At 40.1% G+C, this 19,029-nt stretch overlaps 2 protein-coding genes and 1 non-coding gene across 3 annotated transcripts; 1 reads left to right on the top strand and 2 right to left on the bottom strand.

Annotated features, from left to right (window-relative positions):
- Positions 1 to 12,805: 12,805 nt before the first annotated feature.
- On the bottom strand, positions 12,806 to 13,126 carry LOC133825186 (uncharacterized). Its single transcript, XM_062258165.1, has one exon. It carries the CDS (start codon positions 13,124 to 13,126, stop codon positions 12,806 to 12,808), a length of 321 nt encoding a protein of 106 aa, XP_062114149.1.
- A 2,474-nt stretch (positions 13,127 to 15,600) lies between these two features.
- Positions 15,601 to 16,503, bottom strand: LOC133825185 (uncharacterized). The gene has a single exon (XM_062258164.1). It carries the CDS (start codon positions 16,501 to 16,503, stop codon positions 15,601 to 15,603), a length of 903 nt encoding a protein of 300 aa, XP_062114148.1.
- A 1,085-nt stretch (positions 16,504 to 17,588) lies between these two features.
- On the top strand, positions 17,589 to 17,695 carry LOC133828260 (small nucleolar RNA R71). The gene has a single exon (XR_009890889.1). It is a non-coding gene; the product is annotated as a small nucleolar RNA R71 (small nucleolar RNA).
- The last annotated feature ends 1,334 nt before the right edge of the window (positions 17,696 to 19,029 follow it).

Below are 19,029 nucleotides of genomic sequence, written 5' to 3'. Positions count from 1 at the left end.
GCTCAGACTCTGACTCAGCCTCAGCCTCAGCCTCCGCCGTAGCCGCAGCCACAAGAAAATGGACACAACACCCCAACAAGTTGGTCCGTATGAGGGATGCCCAATGGCGAACTACGCGCCATATCCAGTACCGAACATGGAGCCAGTGTATGAGAGGTTCTGCAAACAGCACGCTCCAAACATCGAAGGGACTACATACCCCTTTGAGGCAGAAGAGTGGCTAAGGAATGTGGAGCCAATTCTTACGCACATGAATCTCAGTAATGCGGACCACATATCCTGTATCTCGTCATTACTCAAGAAGGATGCCAAAATATGGTGGGACTTGGGCAAGATTATAACGTTTTGATTAGCCTTGATATTTATGGATTTTTTTCGAAAATCATGTTTGGAATTAAGGCTAATGTTTTGGTGATTTTGACCTTGTTGAATAATTGTTTTGGGTATGCTTTGCATCCTTTGGTATAATGAATGCATGGGTTGTTCTGATGGCTTGTTGAGAAGCATGCTAGGTGGTTTTAATTTTGGACTCAAGAATATAAACCCTATGTAGGTTTTGGCCAAGGCATATGTAGAGAATGCATGTTGGGTTTTGTTTAAGTTTCTCTTTATGTTTCTATGAATTTGGTCATGTTATTTGAGAAATAGGAACATTCTAGAGTTCATGGGAATGCATATGAGGTTATTGGAATTTTTATGTTGATATTGAGTGGGTTTCGACCTATAGGGATTGTTGATGCATGTTGGTCATTTTTTTCAATTTATTTGATGTCATATATACTCATTCGAAATATGCTAGGTTATTTAGTTTGTAACGTCCTGCGTTTTCAGGTACCTTTAAACGACTCGGGTCGAGATTTTTTTCCCCGAGTTAAGAATATTATTTTTGTTATCCAAAAAATTGGCGTAGATGACGTGGCAAGTGATTCCCGGACACTTGGAGGAACTCTGCTAGGGTATCGACCAGAAGACAAATTATAAGCAGTAAGCAGCCGAAGTTTACCTGCGACCAGCTTGGTCGCAGGTTCCGCATGCTTCATGACGTTTCTATAAAGATCTTTGTAAATCCCGAAATTGACTCCCACAATCTCCTGAGTATCCGATTATTTAGGAGAGAATATCTGTAACACATTCATGTAATCCCCCTTGAGCATATAAATAAAGAAAGATAGCTCAAGGAAGGGACTTTTGGCTTTCGAATTATTTGAGACTAGAGAGATTCTATTTGAGATATTGTCTTCAGAGGTTAGTGAAACTCATTGAACCCTAGTTCTTTGATCACTCCTTTTGATCGTATATCAATAACAATCTAAGTGGACGTAGGTTATTACCAGATCCTAGGGCCGAACCACTATAAAATATCGTGTTCTTATTATTTTCGTCATCACGTTCTTTTCAACGCATTCATCCACGTCAAGCGTATTTTGACTCCGTGTCAGTTGACCAAAATCAGGGTCAAAATTTTTAAATAATATTATATTTGTTTGGAATTTATTTCCATGAGTTTTTGCTAGCCAAATTATGAATTTTGTGATTTAAAAGTCAAGATAAGACTTTCGGACTTGGACTGACACGAAAACCCTGATCAGGTAAAAATCTCGAAAATAAAATGAAAAACTATGGCAAATATATTTTGGGCATAAAATAAATTCATAAAAATTAAAGTATGGTAAAAAATAATAAACCTAAGACAAAATGGAAATTTTAGCGCATTTTGTGTTAAATGCTTAATTTTACCGAAATGGGGAATTTTATTCCATGAATGGACCTTAGGTTAAATTTTAATGTGATTAATTAAATTAAATGTGAGAGACATTTAATTTAATTATTTAGTGTTAAGTTTTGTGTTTAAAACATAATAAGAGTGAAAAATGATATAGGAAATCAAATTAGATTTTTCTTCTTGGGAAATATTTATTAACCTTTATATAAAAAAAATATGATCACATATATAATTAAAGGGGTGGCCGGCCATGTGGGAAATTATTTGGGTGGACTAAATGGTTTTAAGTTTAATCCCATTTTAACTATAATGGTTAAAGGCACCATGTGGATAGTAAAACACTTGAGTGTTTTTTAGGATATTTTTTTAGAGTTGTGTGAGCTCTTCTAACCCCCAAAACCAACCACTCTATATCTCTCTTTCACTATCATCTTTTTGAAAAATCTCTCAAGTTTTCTCTCCATCTTCAACCTCAAGAACACTAAAGAGGCTTGAAAGCATTTAAGCTTTGGTCTAGAAAGGGTTTTCCCTAAGGTAAAGTTTCAATAAACTAGACTTTTGTAAAGTTTTAACAATAGATTTTCAAATAGCTGATTACTTAAGTTATTAGGGGGGAGTTGGTTAGGGTTTTTGAAAGGTTTTAAAGGAGCCAAACCTATTAGGAAGATTCAAACCTTAAGCAAGAACAACAAAGAGGTAAACAGTTTACTTTTTATGATTTTTGTTGTAGGGTTTTTATTTTTAAGCATTATTTTGTATATTTAATGCTTAAAGATTCTTATTGGTGATGTAATAAAGTTATGGTAGTTGTTTTATAATTTTTATGATGCTTGTGTGTTGATTTTTGAAAATAGGGACCAAAACCCCAATGGTTTTGTTGGAAACCCTAAAACAAAATACATATTTTGAGCTGTGACTTCCAAGGAGTCAAGCATCCACTGTATTTTGATTTTGTAAAAGTTAATTGTACTGTGATGTCATTGAGATTGAGTACATAAAATGGAGCTTTTGAAACACTAATGAATGTTTAAAAATGAGTGAGTTATGCTATTTCAAAGTTTAGGTAAAAAACTGTTTTTTTGTATTCTTAATTTCAGGACTAAGTTTGGACAGTCATTGTATAGGGCAAATGAACCCAGTTTTTTTCTAAAATTTGGTGGACATATTATTGGCATAACCTAATATTCCACCGTAAAATTTGGTAAGAAAATACTAAACGGTTTGAAAGTTATTAAGTGTCAAAGTTTGGAAAAAATAAGGACTTGCACATAAGGTCATTTATACCTCATTGTTGGAAAATAATTTTACCAATAAAAAATGCTCATTTTGACCTAAGATTTTACAATGTAATGACCCAACTACTCTAGACTTTGGACCATTAATGACTACTATACATAGACACTAATCTTTAATAAAACTCACTAGTGAAATAATCATAACTTCATTAAAACTTGTAAGACAAATGTTAAACTACATAAAATTTAAAGTAGGATATGGGATCCCATTGTTTTTAAAATAAAAACATAACATAATTTTAAATAAATGGATTACAAAATAAAGTGCGAAAAAATACATATAAAGCATAATATTTAAAAGACTAAGAAGCGACTTCATCCTCGAATCGAACGCTCAATCCACTAATTCCATCCTGCCTCAATACACAATCCCCAAGCTTCCAAGAACCTTTCCGCCACCATAGCTATTTTCCGGCACATATAAACATAAAGGAATGAGCCTAATGCCCAGCAAGGAAAATCTAACAACATAAATCATATACATAAAATTCATATCATATGCTAAAAACATACAATAAACATATACCATAAGCGTATCATAATCATATGTCATATATACTTATAATGACCATTACTACTTAGGGCTTGTAAACTAAACAAGTCATATGCCCATTAGATTTGTGGGGCTTGCTAGCTATGCAAGTCATATGCCCATAATTTTATTGGGGCTTGTTAGTATACAAGTCATACATAATATAACATCTCATAACACATAAATCATAAGATAACATATAACATATAGAATCCTATCCTATTTTCCTTACCAAATATACCGGGATATGAGAACAGGATTGGGACTTTGGAACACTCCTATAAACCATCAAAGAAGGGTGAGTATACTAAAGAAAAAGGGATGAAAAGAATGAAAGAACTATACCATCGAAAAGATACTTACCAAGAACCTTACGTTCAAGATCTTAGATTTCCTAGCCAAGAATAAAGAATAGAGTTATGATTTTGAGTAGAAAACTATAAGAAATTAAGGAAACAATACAGAAATGTACTAGAATTTGGAATACCTTTAATGCTTCTATGACCGAACTACTCCTCGAACCCGAAATATACTATAAACCTTACTTCCCAAGTGTTTATTAAGCTTATAAGGATAAAGCTTATAACCCCAACCCAAGTGTTTATCACTCTTAAAATAACCTAGCAACTTGCAGACTCTTAAATTAGCTTGATGAATGAATAAATGGCTGGGTACTAGGTCCTATTTATAGAGTTCAAGAATGAAAAGATCTTCATTTAACTTGAATAAAATAATGGCTTTTTAGTTGAAAAATATTTGAATTATCGTTCAGCAGAGGCTGAAGACTCGGTCGAAAAGATGCTGGACTTATCAAGAGGTTAAAGATTAAAATGAGCTCGGTTTTAAAAACATTCAAAAATCATTCAAATGAGACGATATATCGCCCCTAGTAGGCGATATATCGCCTGGGCTAATATGCCCGAGGCTCATTGAGGTGGCCGTGCGAAGTTACGTGTTTTTCGTATCTTCGTATGGCGATATATCGCCCCCTATAGCTGCGATATATCGACATACGCTGAAATATTAAACACGTAATTACACTTTTTCAGCCTAGGATATTCAAATATTGATCTTAATAAACTTATTCCTCAAAAATACTTAATTATCATTAAACATACACAAATATTGGTACTTTGTTACCCACTGGAGAGTTAGTGGTATCCAGGAGGTGGGTCAGATCTTTGCCAGTGACTGTAGAGCACAGAGAGTTATCAGTGGATTTAATAGAGTTGGCTATGACTGACTTTGATATGATACTGGGTATGGACTGGTTGGCAAAGTATGGGGCAACCATTGATTGCAAAAGGAAAATGGTCACCTTTCTGCCTGAAGGTCAGGATCCTTTTGTGTTTGTTGGTGCTGTGCATGGACCTAGTATTCCTATGATTTCTTCATTGAGGGGTAGGGATTTATTGCAAGGAGGTTGCATTGGATTTTTAGCCAGTGTGGTTGATACCACCCAGGGCGTGCCAGTGAGACCAGAAGATACCAGATTAGTTTGTGAGTTTCTAGATGTGTTTCCAGAAGATTTGCCTGGGTTGCCACCGCATAGAGAAATTGAGTTCATTATAGAACTGGCACCATGGACGGAGACAGTGTCTAGAGCGCCTTACAGAATGGCCCCAGCTGAGCTGAAAAAATTAAAAGTACAGTTGCAAGAACTGTTAGATTTGGGTTTTATCAGACCTAGCTTTTCACCTTGGGGTGCGCCAGTTCTGTTTGTTAAGAAAAAGGATGATTCTCTGAGAATTTGTATTGATTACAGGGAACTGAATAAGTTGAAAATTAAAAATAAGTATCCTTTGCCAAGGATAGATGATCTGTTCGATCAGTTGCAAGACAAGAAGGTATTCTCAAAGATTGACCTTCGTTCTGGTTATCATCAGCTGAGAGTCAAGGAGGGAGATATACCTAAGACTGCATTCCGTACCAGGTATGGGCATTATGAATTTCTAGTTATGTCATATGGATTGACTAATGCCCCGGCTGCGTTTATGGATTTGATGAACAGAATGTTCAAGGATTATTTGGACCAGTTTGTGATTGTCTTTATTGATGACATTCCGGTATATTCTCAGTCAGAGTCAGAACATGAGTATCACTTGAGATTGGTTCTACAGAGACTGAGGGAACACAGGTTGTTTGCTAAGTTCAAGAAATGTGAATTCTAGTTGTCTCAGGTGTCTTTTCTTGGACATATTGTTAGTAAGGAGGGATTAAAGTGGATCCAGCAAAGATCGAAGCAGTCAGAGATTGGCCAAGGCCAAAGAGTGCTTCTAAGGTTAGAAGTTTCATTGGATTGGCAGGGTATTACAGGCGTTTCGTGGATGGCTTCTCAAAGATAGCTAGTGCATTGACTGAGCTGACACGCAAGAGCCAGAAGTTTGTGTGGTCAGACAGGTGTGAGAACAGCTTCCAGGAACTGAAGCAAAGATTAATTTCAGCTCCGATCCTGAGTCTTCCAACAGGTCAGGAGAATTTTGTGATTTACTGTGATGCTTTTCATCAAGGTTTGGGCTGTGTTTTGATGCAATCAGAGAAGGTAATTGTCTTTGCTTCTCGTCAGTTGAAGGAGTATGAAAAGAGGTATCCTGCTCATGATCTAGAGTTAGCAGTTGTGGTCTTTGCTTTGAAGATATGGAGGAACTATCTCTATGGATAGAAGTGTGAAATATATACAGACCAAAAGAGCCTGAAATACTTTTTCACCCAAAAGGACTTGAATATGAGGCAAAGGCGTTGGCTAAAATTAGTAAAAGATTATGATTGTGAGATCCTGTATCATCCAGGAAAATCCAACGTGGTAGCTGATGCTTTAAGCCGGAAGGGTCCAGGACAAATTCATGGTATGAGGCTGATAGCCAGTGAGTTAGCAGATGATATGACCAGAGCTGGTATAGAGTTACTGGTGGGCCAGTTGGCTAACATTACGCTACAGTCTACGCTGTTAGAGAGAATTAAGGAGGGTCAGCCGAGTGATCCACAGCTGATCAAGATCAGAGAGGATGTTCTGGCTGGAGCATCCAGAGATTATACAGTGTTTGAGTTAGGCTTGTTGAGATACAAGGGGCGGATATGTGTTCCGTTAGACACTGTGATGAGGCGTGAGATTCTGGATGAATCTCATACTACACCTTACTCTTTGCATCCAGGCACCACGAAGATGTATCAGGATGTGAGATCATTATGTTGGTGGCCAGGGATGAAGAGAGATATGTTAGAGTATGTGGCTAAGTGCTTGACATGTCAACAGGTCAAGGCTGAGCATCAGAGGCCGGCAGGGTTATTGCAGCCTCTGATATCCCAGAGTGGAAGTGGGAAGACATGACAATGGATTTTGTGGTGGGCTTACCCAGGAGTGTTGGTCAGCATGATTCTATTTGGGTGATAGTGGATCGCTACACCAAGTCAGCTCACTTTCTGCCAGTGAGGACTACTTATACAGTTGACCAGTATGCAGATCTCTATGTGAGAGAGATCGTGCGGCTCCATGGTGTGCCTAGGTCGATCGTGTCTGATCAGGACCCTACTTTTACTTCCAAGTTCTGGGGGAGTTTGCAAAAATCCATTGGGACACAGTTGAAGTTTAGTACTGCTTATCATCCTCAGACAGATGGGCAATCTGAGAGGACGATCCAGATATTGAGAGCATGTGTGCTGGACTTTGGTGGATCTTGGAGTAAGTATCTACCTTTGATAGAATTCTCCTACAACAACAGTTATCAATCTACTATTGGGGTTGCACCTTATGAGATGTTGTATGGTAGGAAATGTAGATCTCCCATTCATTGGGATGAGACAGGTGAAAGGAGATACTTAGGTCCTGAAGCAGTTTAGAGGACCAATGAGACCATAGAGAAGATTAGAGCTATAATGCTTACTTCTCAGAGTAGACAGAAAAGCTATGCAGATCCCAAACGCAGGAACGTGGAGTTCCAGGTAAGAGACTGTCTTCCTTATAGTCTCGTGTTGTGAAAATTCTAACGATTAAAATATGCGCAAGTATACACAGTCACAAACAAGTAATACAATGATAAAGTATCAAAGTTCGTCTCCACAGGGACTTTTGAACTAAATAAATGCAATATCAACTGAAAACAATTTAAAATGAAGTAACCAATTCAAGAGAACAATTGAGTGATTAATTCTGGAATTAAATGTAAATAATCAAATTTAATTAAACTAAAAATTAGAGACCAAATGAAGTAATTCTGCGTAAATTTCAGATGTGAGAAAATGGATCTGGGTGGTTAATTCCCCTCTGTTTCATTCCAGTTGTTACAACAATGGTTCAGCAATTATATCAGAGTTAACAGATTTCATAAATGTCGAGCAAGTTTTTCCCAAAACTTACAGTATATTATATATAACCCCCTCAACACATTCCTGCATTAAATCAGGTTATAAACAATCCAACCAACACCAAATCTTCAGTTATACAAGGCAGCAAAATATTCCTATTCCACTACTCAAAATTACCTAAAACTAGGCAAGTTCTTGCATCAATTAAATGGGTTCAGCTGGGTTTTACTTTTCCAAGTTAGATCGAGCTTAATAAATGTTAAATATGGCCAGTACATAACATTCAACCAACATTCCAGCACATTTAATTGAACAATGATATAATTACTCTATCCATGCATTCAAAATATTACTTCATACAAAGGGTTCATAACCACCCAAATCTCTTAAAAACTTAGTTCATAACTGAAATTACAAACACATAACCAGGAAGTAGAAGTTCCATAGAGTCTGAGCAGAAAAACTAGATAGAAAATTAATACAAAATGAGAAGGAAAGGTTAGGGAGAGAGATGAGTTGGTGAGCTCAAGTCCCCCTTAGTGCGTCTGCCCGTGGTCCTCTTCCTCCTCTGTACTCTCTCTGTTTTCTTCTTTTTCTCTTCTGTTTTCTCTCCAAAATGCTCTAAGAAAATCCGCTCTCTTTTCAGAATGGGGTCTCCCTTTTTTTTCGGCTGGTACCCTCCTTTTTAGGGTACTTTTCTTTACCCTAATTAGAAAGTCAAAGTCTATCTTGCCCCTCTATTCTGCCATGCCATCTAGCTGACTTAGTTGTACAAAATTCTGGCCACCTCAGTGCCTATTATGTCTCATTAAATCCAGCTGGAAGTTAGTCACGTTTCCTTCCTGGGCTCTGCCAATTGCTACGTGGTAGTCGTTACAGCAATGGTAGAACAGCAACATGCATTTTTCAGACTTGTTGTTCCCTTTTTGATTCCAAAGTTCCCGATCACCTATTTCAGCTTCCTTTCCTGCTTAGCACATACAATAAATTACATAAATCACTCAAACATATGACAATACAAACACAAGGTCCCTTACTACACAGACACACTAAATTGAACACAATTACAAGAAATAAAAACTCATTACTCTTTTGTTTGGTTCAAAAATCAAGTTTAAAGATATAAAAATAACTCTAAATCTTAGAGTTATCAACACCCCAAACATAGCCTATTGCTCGTCCTCGAGTAATGATGACACAAAAATAAATACAACAAATAAAATACAATACACAACTTAACAGATGAGAGATCCAACGGATTTAAAATGGCCTAGTGAACATGTTGCTCTCAGAAAAGTGGAATTAAATGGAATGGTGAGTTGTTTCTACCTTAACCCTATATTCTGCCCTTCTCACACTCCGCTCACTGGATATCATTAATATCTCCCCAAAGTCACCTAGTCAATAGTTTATACAAGTGCATCCCACCAAAACCTTGAATTTCTCTACAACTACCCTCTGATTTTGATATTCATTATAGCTCCATAAGTTGGATTAGTGCACTCCTCTCCACTAATGTAGTCTAAACTTATCCCTTTGATCAATAAGACTTTACTAAGCTTGTAATGTAAGGCTTGGGCTAGGGTATGGTAAAAGATGTCTTTTAACTAGCTTAAAACCTAACCACCTCACTTGTCAAAAACCGAGCCTCTCCCTCATGATTTATCTCTCTTGAATTACTTCCCTAAACGTTTTCTACTCACAAAGACATGTTGTTGTAATATAATTCTCTTGCTATTTTTATTCTTATCTTTTTTCTTTTTCGATCTTTTTCTTTGTTTTTCTTTTTCTCTCTTTTTTTTTCTGATATTTCATTTACTATATATTTTGTTTTTGTTTTTTGTTTTTTTTTTTAAGACTAAACATATTCAAAACAAGAAAGATAACACTATAATACAATTATATGATAGATAGCAAGAGAATATGCTTGATAGTATATAATGGTATGCCTTGTGAGCTAATTCCCCACCCCAAACTTACAACCCAATATTGTCCCCAATGTGGCTAAAATGGTAATCATGAATTAGCTCGCCACAAGCTACACTCACCACACTCACCCCAAACTTAGTGCATAGAATCGGTTCTTGACAAGTGAGAGCATTTAAGTTGGGACATGTATGGGAAGTGTACTGTAGGGGTAATGGGTATGCAAGATCGGGTTGAACAACAAAAATAGGCTAATCGGCTCAAAAATTGGGTGACTAAGGGAAAATATTCGTATAAGGAAGGCTAGAAAGGCTCAAGCGTCCAAAGATGGCCTAAATCATTTCTAAGGGATAAGCCTAGCTAGGATTTCGCCTCAAGGAAATGCACTAACCAATTCTACATGCTAATATTACATATGCAGCAGTCGTTTGAAAAATGCAAAGTATGGTGGGAAAACAAAAGTATAAAACTATTGAGGAGAGACTAAAAGGAAACATCCATGATATCCAGCAACTAAACAAGCAGAGGCAACATATAAAACCAGGCAGCAACATGCATGGAATGAACGGAAAGTATCATCATCGAGCAGAACACTAGGCCATAGGAATAAATTTTAAATCTCTCAATGACACACTAAAACACACAACAACAACAAGACAACACAGAAACATAACACTAACAACAGAACCTAAATAGAACATAAACTAAAACAACAGAACACAGAACAGAAACTAAAAATAGTTAATAGGAAAGGGAACCCCCTTCACTCGGAGTCCTCTTGAGGAACATCCGGATTTGGTGCTGATGGTGCAGTCCAGGGATCGAGAATCTGTTGTGGGAATTGTGGAAACTTGGGAACAACTCGCGGAGTCATCTTCTTGAAAGTGCGCTCCATAATTCCATCTCATTGCTGCTCGTATTGCCAAAAGGTTTGCATGCGGCCGCACATCTCCTCTTGTCTTTGATGCATTTGCTACTGCATCAATTCAAAGTGAGTAAAACGCTCCAGGAGGGGTTCACTGGCCGAGGCAGAAGCGGAGGCAGAGGTGGAGGCTGAGGCTCGAGTTGCCTTGGGAGCTCGGGAAGGGCCAAAACTTACGGGCCCCTTTGGATGCAGCAACCCCTCCTCGGGCCAAACGGGAACTCCAGCGTCTCGGCAAAGGGCAGTGACTGTGGCAGGTAAGAACAACTTCCCCTTGCCTCGGTGCGCACAGTCAAAGATCTCTTGGGCCAATACGGTCCCAACATCAACAGGTAGCCCTCTCTGCAGGCAAAAGAGCATGTATGCACGATCTCGATTCACGGTGGAATCATGCGATGTGGGGCAGAGAGTTGTTTGGACAAATGAGTATAGGCATTTCATATCATGCTCCAGCTCAGTCCTCCGAAAACGCAGATTTCCCTGGTCATCCGAATCCCAAACAGAGTCAGGTTTAGCTACTACGGCCATCACTTCTTCTAATTCATCATCGGGCACTTGCCCTTTTCTTGGTGTAAAATCACACTGAACGGATTCCAATTCAAACAGATTGTTAATGATTGCAGCAGAGAATGGTACCACGACCTGCCGTACGATGACCTCGGTTGGCCATTCATGAGACAGAAAGTTGGCATAGAATTCCCGGACAATCTCCATTACGGCACGCTTGGGTTGCACACAGAAATGCTCCCAGTGCCTATCATGAATCATGGCACGCACCCACTCGAGCAACTCATCAATCCCAGCTGGGTCGGTTACAAACCCCCTCTCCATGTAAAAATCTCTGGTGGCCACGGTATTGTGGTACTTTGCCTCTACAGTTTGATAATAAAACTTCTTGACTTCAGTTTGAGGTTTCCTTACCTTATGCGCCACCATTTTAATTCTCGGCATGGTTGGAGACGAGCTAGGCGGACGGTGAGGGCTCGGTCTAAGGAGAGGAGCTTCGGCTGGGAGCTGGGCCTGACAGTAGCTCGGGCTGGGTCGAGGAGAAACGGAGCAGAGGAAATTTCGGCTGGAGCTGAGCTTCTTCGCGAAGTGCGGGGACGCGGTGTAGGAGTTTTCACTACTGGGGCCGGGCTTGGACAGGGTGATTTGTGTGAAATGGGGGCACGGGTGAAGTGGGAAATGGCTTGGGTTTCTGTCGGTTTCAGGTGGAGTTTGGTGAAGAGAGTGGCAGGGGCGCTGGTTCACGACGGGGCGCGGAGGAGGCGAACGGGCTCGGTTCTGTGCAACGGAGAAAGGCAGGGAGGTTGGGCTCGGTATGGGGAAATGGGTTTGGTGGAAGGAATGGTTGGAGGAGGTGCTTGTGATGTTGGTGGTGGCGCTGGTTGGCGACGGGATACGTAGAGTGGGAGGGGGTGTAGTGGGCGGCGGCTGAGTAGTGGGCTAGCTGAAAGTGATGGCTTGAATTGGTAGGGTAGGGTTTTGATGGTGGTGGGCCGATGGGGTGAAAAAGGTCAACGCCAATGATGGGGCCCAGTTGACTGAAAATTGAAGCCCAATAAAATAAGTAAGTCAATGTGATATGGGGCCCTTTATGAATCAAATTCGGCCTGTTGGGTCCACAAGGGCCAATTAAAAAATTAAAGGCCAAATGATTGGTCTGACCAAAAAGAATATGCCCAATGATTGCCCAAATAATTTTTTTTCTTTTTCAGCACGTGCTGGCCTTGTTTTATTTTTTTCCTCAGCCCAATCGACCTTTTGTAAAACCCCGATACGAAAACAACGTCAATTTCATGATGGACCCAGCTTAAATGCTTGCTGCCTAGTGTTGCTGACTGGTTGCTATAGCAACTGGGCAGCAACGCTCCACCCCAAACTTAGTTCCTCTGCCGAGATTTCTATGCTCAGCCTAGTCCCAGTTTTACCAACTCCTGGCTGACCTGTTTCTTTATGCTCTCTTTTTTTTTTTTTTTTTTTTTTCAAGGGGTAATACACCCCAAACTTAGTTACATACATTATTTATTTACAACTGTCTCTTTCACTCATGGGTTGCCCAAGTGTGACACAAGAAATGCAGGGCAACCCATAGTCTTTTTCCTTCAAGCATCCTTCAGACTGACAGAGGTCTTTTCTCTATCGACCTCCCCACCCCAGTAGTGCTTCAGCCTTTGCCCGTTAACTTTGAACTCCCTCCTGGACTGATCTTCTCGAACTAAAACAGCTCCAAAAGGGTAGACTTCAGTCACTGTGAAGGGACCCGACCAACGGGATTTTAGCTTGCCAGGAAACAGTTTCAACCTGGAATTAAACAACAAGACCTTCTGGTTCTTCTCAAACACCCGCTCCTTAATTCTTTGATCATGCCACTTCTTTGTTTTCTCTTTATACAGCTTGGCGTTTTCGTAGGCAAACAGCCGCATCTCGTCTAGTTCATTCAGCTACAGTTTTCTTGCTTCTCCAGCAACTACAAGATCCAAATTTAACTTCTTCAATGCCCAAAATGCCTTATGTTCTAATTCCACAGGAAAATGACACGCCTTCCCGAAGACTAAGCGATAAGGTGACATGCCTAGAGGAGTCTTAAAAGCTGTCCTGTATGCCCAAAGCGCATCATCTAGTCGCTGTGACCAGTCCTTGCGGCTTGGGTTCACCACCTTTTCTAGGATCCCCTTTATCTCTCTATTCGAAATTTCTGCCTGCCCGTTAGTCTGGGGGTGATAGGCTGTGGCTATCTTGTGTTTGACGCTGTATTTGGCTAGCAAGGCAGCCAATATTTTGTTTACAAAGTGGGTTCCCTCATCACTGATCAAAGCCCTTGGAGTCCCAAACCTTGTAAACACATGCTTATGCAGAAACTTCATCACTACCTTAGCATCATTTGTGGGGCTAGTCACTGCTTCTACCCATTTCGACACGTAGTCAACAGCCACCAGAATGTATAAGTTCCCAAAGGATTGTGGGAATGGCCCCATGAAATCAATTCCCCAAACGTCAAATAGTTCCACCTCCAAAATACAGTTCAACGGCATCTCATTCCTTGCTGAAATGTTGCCTACACGCTGACAGCGGTCACACTTCTTAGCGAACTCATGAGCGTCTTTAAAAATGGATGGCCAATAATAACCGAATTGGAATACTTTAGCTGCTGTCCGCTGTCCACCAAAATGGCCACCATATGGGGCTGAATGGCAGTGCTCTAAGATGCTGGACACTTCATTTTCAGGCACACAACGCCTCATTATCTGGTCGGGGCACTACTTGTAAAGGTACGGTTCATCCCAATAATAAAATCTGATGTCATGAAGAAACTTTTTAAGTTGCTGTTTGTTGAAGTCAGGTGGGTGTACACCCCCAACTAAAAAGTTTACAACATCCGCATACCATGGTACCTGTTCTTGCTCCACAACCAGCAGCTGTTCATCAGGAAATGAGTCTTGAATTTGTAATTCTGCCTCTAAATTGCTGCTGTGAGTGTTAGTTTCCAGCCTTGATAAGTGGTCCGCCACTTGATTTTCTGTCCCTTTTCTGTCTTGGATTTCCAAATCGAACTCTTGCAGCAACAAAACCCAACGTATTAGCCTCGGTTTAGAGTCCTTCTTGGCTATCAAATACTTGATTGCAAAATGGTCAGTATACACAATGACTTTGGTCCCCACAAGATATGAGCTAAATTTTTCGAAGGCAAAAACTACAGCCAGCAGCTCCTTTTCAGTAGTAGTGTAGTTAATTTGGGCATCAACCAGCGTTTTGCTTGCATAATAAACAGAGTGAAAGATCTTGTTTTTCCGCTGCCCAAGAACAGCTCCAATGGCGAAATCGCTGGCGTCACACATGAGTTCAAATGGTAACGACCAGTCAGGTGCTACAATCACTGGGGCTGTTATAAGAGCTGTCTTCAATCTTAAAAATGCCTCTTTACACTCAGCAGTAAACTCAAATGGCTTGTTTTGCTCCAGCAAGCTACACAAGGGTTTAGAAACCTTAGAAAAGTCTTTAATAAAGCGTCTGTAAAAACCAGCATGTCCAAGGAAACTTCTTATGCCTTTAACTGTGGTAGGGGCTGGCAATTTCTCAATAACTTCCAGCTTGGCTTTGTCAACTTCTATCCCCTTTCTAGACACCTTGTGACCCAATACAATGCCCTCTTGTACCATGAAATGGCATTTTTCCCAGTTCAGCACTAAATGGGTTTCTTCACATCTTTTTAACACCTTTTCTAAGTTCTCCAAACAGCCTTCAAACGAGTCCCCATAAACAGAAAAATCGTCCATGAAAATTTCCAAAATATTCTCTGCCATATCCGAGAAAATGGCCATCATGCACCTCTGAAATGTGGCTGGTGCGTTACATAACCTGAAGGGCATCCTCCTAAAAGCAAATGTTCTGTATGGGCAGGTGAACGTAGTTTTCTCTTGGTCTTCTGGTGCTATAGATATCTGATTATACCCAGAATAACCATCAAGAAAACAGAAAAACTCCTTACCCGCCAAGCGATCCAACATTTGGTCAATGAAAGGCAAATGATAATGGTCCTTTCTTGTGGCTTTATTCAATTTTCTGTAATCCATGCAGACACGCCACCCAGTAACTGTGCGAGTAGGAATAAGTTCATTACTGTCATTTGTTACCACCGTGACACTGCCCTTCTTAGGAACACATTGGACGGGACTAACCCAAGAGCTATCGGAAATCGGGTAAACTATGCCATAATCAAGCCACTTGATGACCTCTTTTCTAACCACATCCTTCATCACGGGATTCAATCTCCTTTGCTGCTGTACAGAGTGAGTACAATCAGATTCCAGTAATATCTTGTGCATACACAGCGCTGGACTAATTCCTTGAATATCGGCCATTGTCCATCCAATAGCCCTCTTGTGCTGTTTCAGTAACTTCAGCAATGACTCTTCAGAATAGGCTCCAGGCAGGAAGAAATTATTACAGGCAGTGTGTCATTTTCACCCAAGTACACATACTTCAAGTGGCTGGGCAGCGGCTTTAACTCTAGCTGGGGTGGCTCTTCAACAGACGGTTTTGGTGGCTGGAAGTGCTTTTCTGGCAGATTCAAAGCCACAAAAATTTTGTTGAATTTTTTCGCTGGTTTATAAGAATCCACCAAAGTAATTATCTGCTCTTCCTCACTACTAGAATCCTCAAAGTCTTCAAGAATCTGAGTACCCATTGCAGTTTTTTCCACACTTTTGTTAAGTCTTTCAGCTACCAGAGTGTCAATCACATCAATTTTTGAACACTCTTCAACTTCATCAGGAAACTTCATTGCTTTGAACACACTAAAAGTGACTTGCTGGTCATTAACTCGCATAGTAAGTTCCCCATTCTGCACATCAATGAGAGTACGCCCCGTGGCAAGAAATGGCCGACCCAATATAATGGGCACTTCTCTATCCGCTTCATAGTCTAGGATGATAAAGTCGGCCGGAAAAATAAACTTATCAACTTGTATTAGAACATCCTCTATTTTTCCCTCGGGATGAGCCATGGATCTATCGGCAAGCTGCAATGTAACAGTCGTAGGTCGTGCTTCACCAATACCCAGCTTCTTAAAGATAGACATTGGCATGAGGTTAATGCTCGCGCCCAAATCACATAATGCTCTTCCAACATCCCGACCTCCAATAGAACACGGAATCGTAAAACTACCAGGGTCTTTCAACTTAGGAGGGATCTTACTTTTCAACATAGCACTGCAACCCTCTGTAAGAGCTACAGTCTCAAACTCCCCCAATCTCTTTTTCTTCGTCAAGATATCCTTTAAGAACTTAACATAATTTGGCATTTGCTCCAGTGCTTCGACCAAGGGGATGTTAATATGCAGTTGTTTCAGCACATCCAGAAACTTCCTGAATTGACCATCCTATTGCTGTTTCCGAAATCTCTGAGGAAATGGAAGGGGCGGTTTAGGTCCAGAATTTACTGAAACAGATTGCTGACCCTTTGCTGTAGCAACAGGGCCAGTTTCAGTAACTTCCTGGGCAGTTTTGTTACTCGATTATCCTTCAGTTTGGATTGAAGTGGGCTCCCCACTACCCTTTATTTTCTCCTCAGAATTTTCCAGAATTTTTCCATTCCTTAGATTGATAGCCTTACAATGTTCCTTCCCATCCCTCCTTGGATTCTTCGTGTCACTAGGTAAAGAACCTTGCGGCCTATTTTTTAATTCATTGGCCAATTGCCCCAGCTACATTTCAAGGTTTCGAAGAGATGCTGCCTGACTCTGTATCATTGCATCATTCTTGGCCATATAATCCCTCATTAAACTCTCCAAAGAATTAGATTGAGAGCCTTGAGGGTGTTGCGGTTGTGGAGCCCTTGGCTGCTGAGAAAAACCTGGTGGATAAGCTTGCTTTCCTGGTGCTGGTGTGTTGCTGGAACTTGCTCCTTGACCCCCCCCAAGACAGATTCGGATGCTGCCTCCAAGCTGGGTTATATGAATTTGAGTATGGGCCACTGTTTCGGTTAAAATTCTGGTTTCCCACATAACAAACTGCTGCTGGGTTAGAAGGGCAATTGTCAAACATGTGCCCATCTCCACAATATACATAGGAAATGTCTCCACTTTGAATGGCAGCAGCTGGCTGAATGTTGTTCCCCAAACTCATATTTTTAAGACTATTAGTCATAGAGGCCATTTCGGCTGTCAAAGCTGTTAATGCATCTACTTCAAGAACTCCCGCCACCTTTCTACTTGTAGGAGCTCTAGTGTTTGACCATTGATAATTATTACTGGCTATCCTTTCCAAAATCTCAAATGCTTCGTTGTAAGACTCGGACAAAATAGCTCTATTGGCTGAGGCGTCTAAAACCATCCGAGAGGCTGCATTGAGACCATTGTAGAATGTCTCCATTTGTATACAATGTGGGATACCGTGGTGTGGACATTTTCTCAAAAGCTCTTTAAATCTTTCCCACGCATCACTAGTGGACTCGTCTTCAAGCTGCTGAAAAGACATAATTTCGCTTATGAACTTTACATTTCTGGTGGGAGGGAAGTATTTGCGCAGAAACTTTTCAGCAAGATCATTCCAATTTGTGACGGAATCAGGAGGCAAAGTGTTTAGCCATGATCTAGCTCGGTCTCTTAATGAGAATGGAAATAGCTTCAGCCTTAATGCTTCTTCACTGACTCCTTAAAGCTTAAAGGAATCGCTCACTTCCAAAAATGAACGGAGGTGGAGATGAGGATCCTCCGTTTGCATCCTGCTGAACTGCCCCACGGTTTGGAGCATTTGAAACATCACTGCTTTGAGCTCGAATTGAGCTGCTTGTATTTCTGGCCTAACAATGCCTGGATTTAGCTCATTAAACATGGGGGCAGCGTATTCCCGTATTGCTCTGGCTCTGTCATCCACCAAAACAATGGGATTAGTAACTTGCTGGCCATCCCCCTCATCATCAACACGTTCATCCATAGTGCCTCGGCTTTTAGCCTATTGATCCTTTCTCCTTTTTCTGAAAGTACGTTCGATCTCGGGGTCAATAGGAGCAAGTTCACTGTCCTCTTGCTGGTTCATACACTGTAGGTACCTGAGATTGCACAACCCGAACCAACAAGGTTAAAAACAACCAAAATAAATTGTCAAATAGTTGATAAAACAGAATTTAATTTTAAAGTCCCCGGCAACGGCGCCAAAAACTTGTTGTGAAAATTCTAACGATTAAAATATGCGCAAGTATACACAGTCACAAACAAGTAATACAGTGATAAAGTATCAAAGTTCGTCTCCACAGGGACTTTTGAACTAAATAAATGCAATATCAACTGAAAACAATTTAAAATGAAGTAACCAATTCAAGAGAACAATTGAGTGATTAATTATGGAATTAAATGTAAATAATCAAATTTAATTAAACTAAAAATTAGAGACCAAATGAAGTAATTCTGCGTAAATTTCAGATGTGAGAAAATGGATCTGGGTGGTTAATTCCCCACTGTTTCGTTCCAGTTGTTACAGCAATGGTTCAACAATTATATCAGAGTTAACAGATTTCATAAATGCCGAGCAAGTTTTTCCCAAAACTTACAGTATATTATCTACAACCCCCTCAACACATTCCTGCATTAAATCAGGTTATAAACAATCCAACCAACACCAAATCTTCAGTTATACAAGGCAGCAAAATATTCCTATTCCACTACTCAAAATTACCTAAAACTAGGCAAGTTCTTGCATCAATTAAATGGGTTCAGCTGGGTTTTACTTTTCCAAGTTAGATCGAGCTTAATAAATGTTAAATATGGCCAGTACATAACATTCAACCAACATTCCAGCATATTTAATTGAACAATGATATAATTACTCTA

This window comes from Humulus lupulus, chromosome 3, assembly GCF_963169125.1.
Source record: "Humulus lupulus chromosome 3, drHumLupu1.1, whole genome shotgun sequence".
Taxonomy (NCBI): domain Eukaryota; kingdom Viridiplantae; phylum Streptophyta; class Magnoliopsida; order Rosales; family Cannabaceae; genus Humulus; species Humulus lupulus.
The sequence above is the reverse complement of the archived record's forward strand: the minus strand, read 5'-3'. Positions and strand labels throughout refer to the sequence as shown.

Excerpts from the sequence above, each read along its gene's own strand:
- LOC133825185 (XM_062258164.1), bottom strand. The coding sequence starts at position 16,503 with ATGCCAAATTATGTTAAGTTCTTAAAGGATATCTTGACGAAGAAAAAG.
- LOC133825186 (XM_062258165.1), bottom strand. The coding sequence starts at position 13,126 with ATGCGGCTGTTTGCCTACGAAAACGCCAAGCTGTATAAAGAGAAAACA.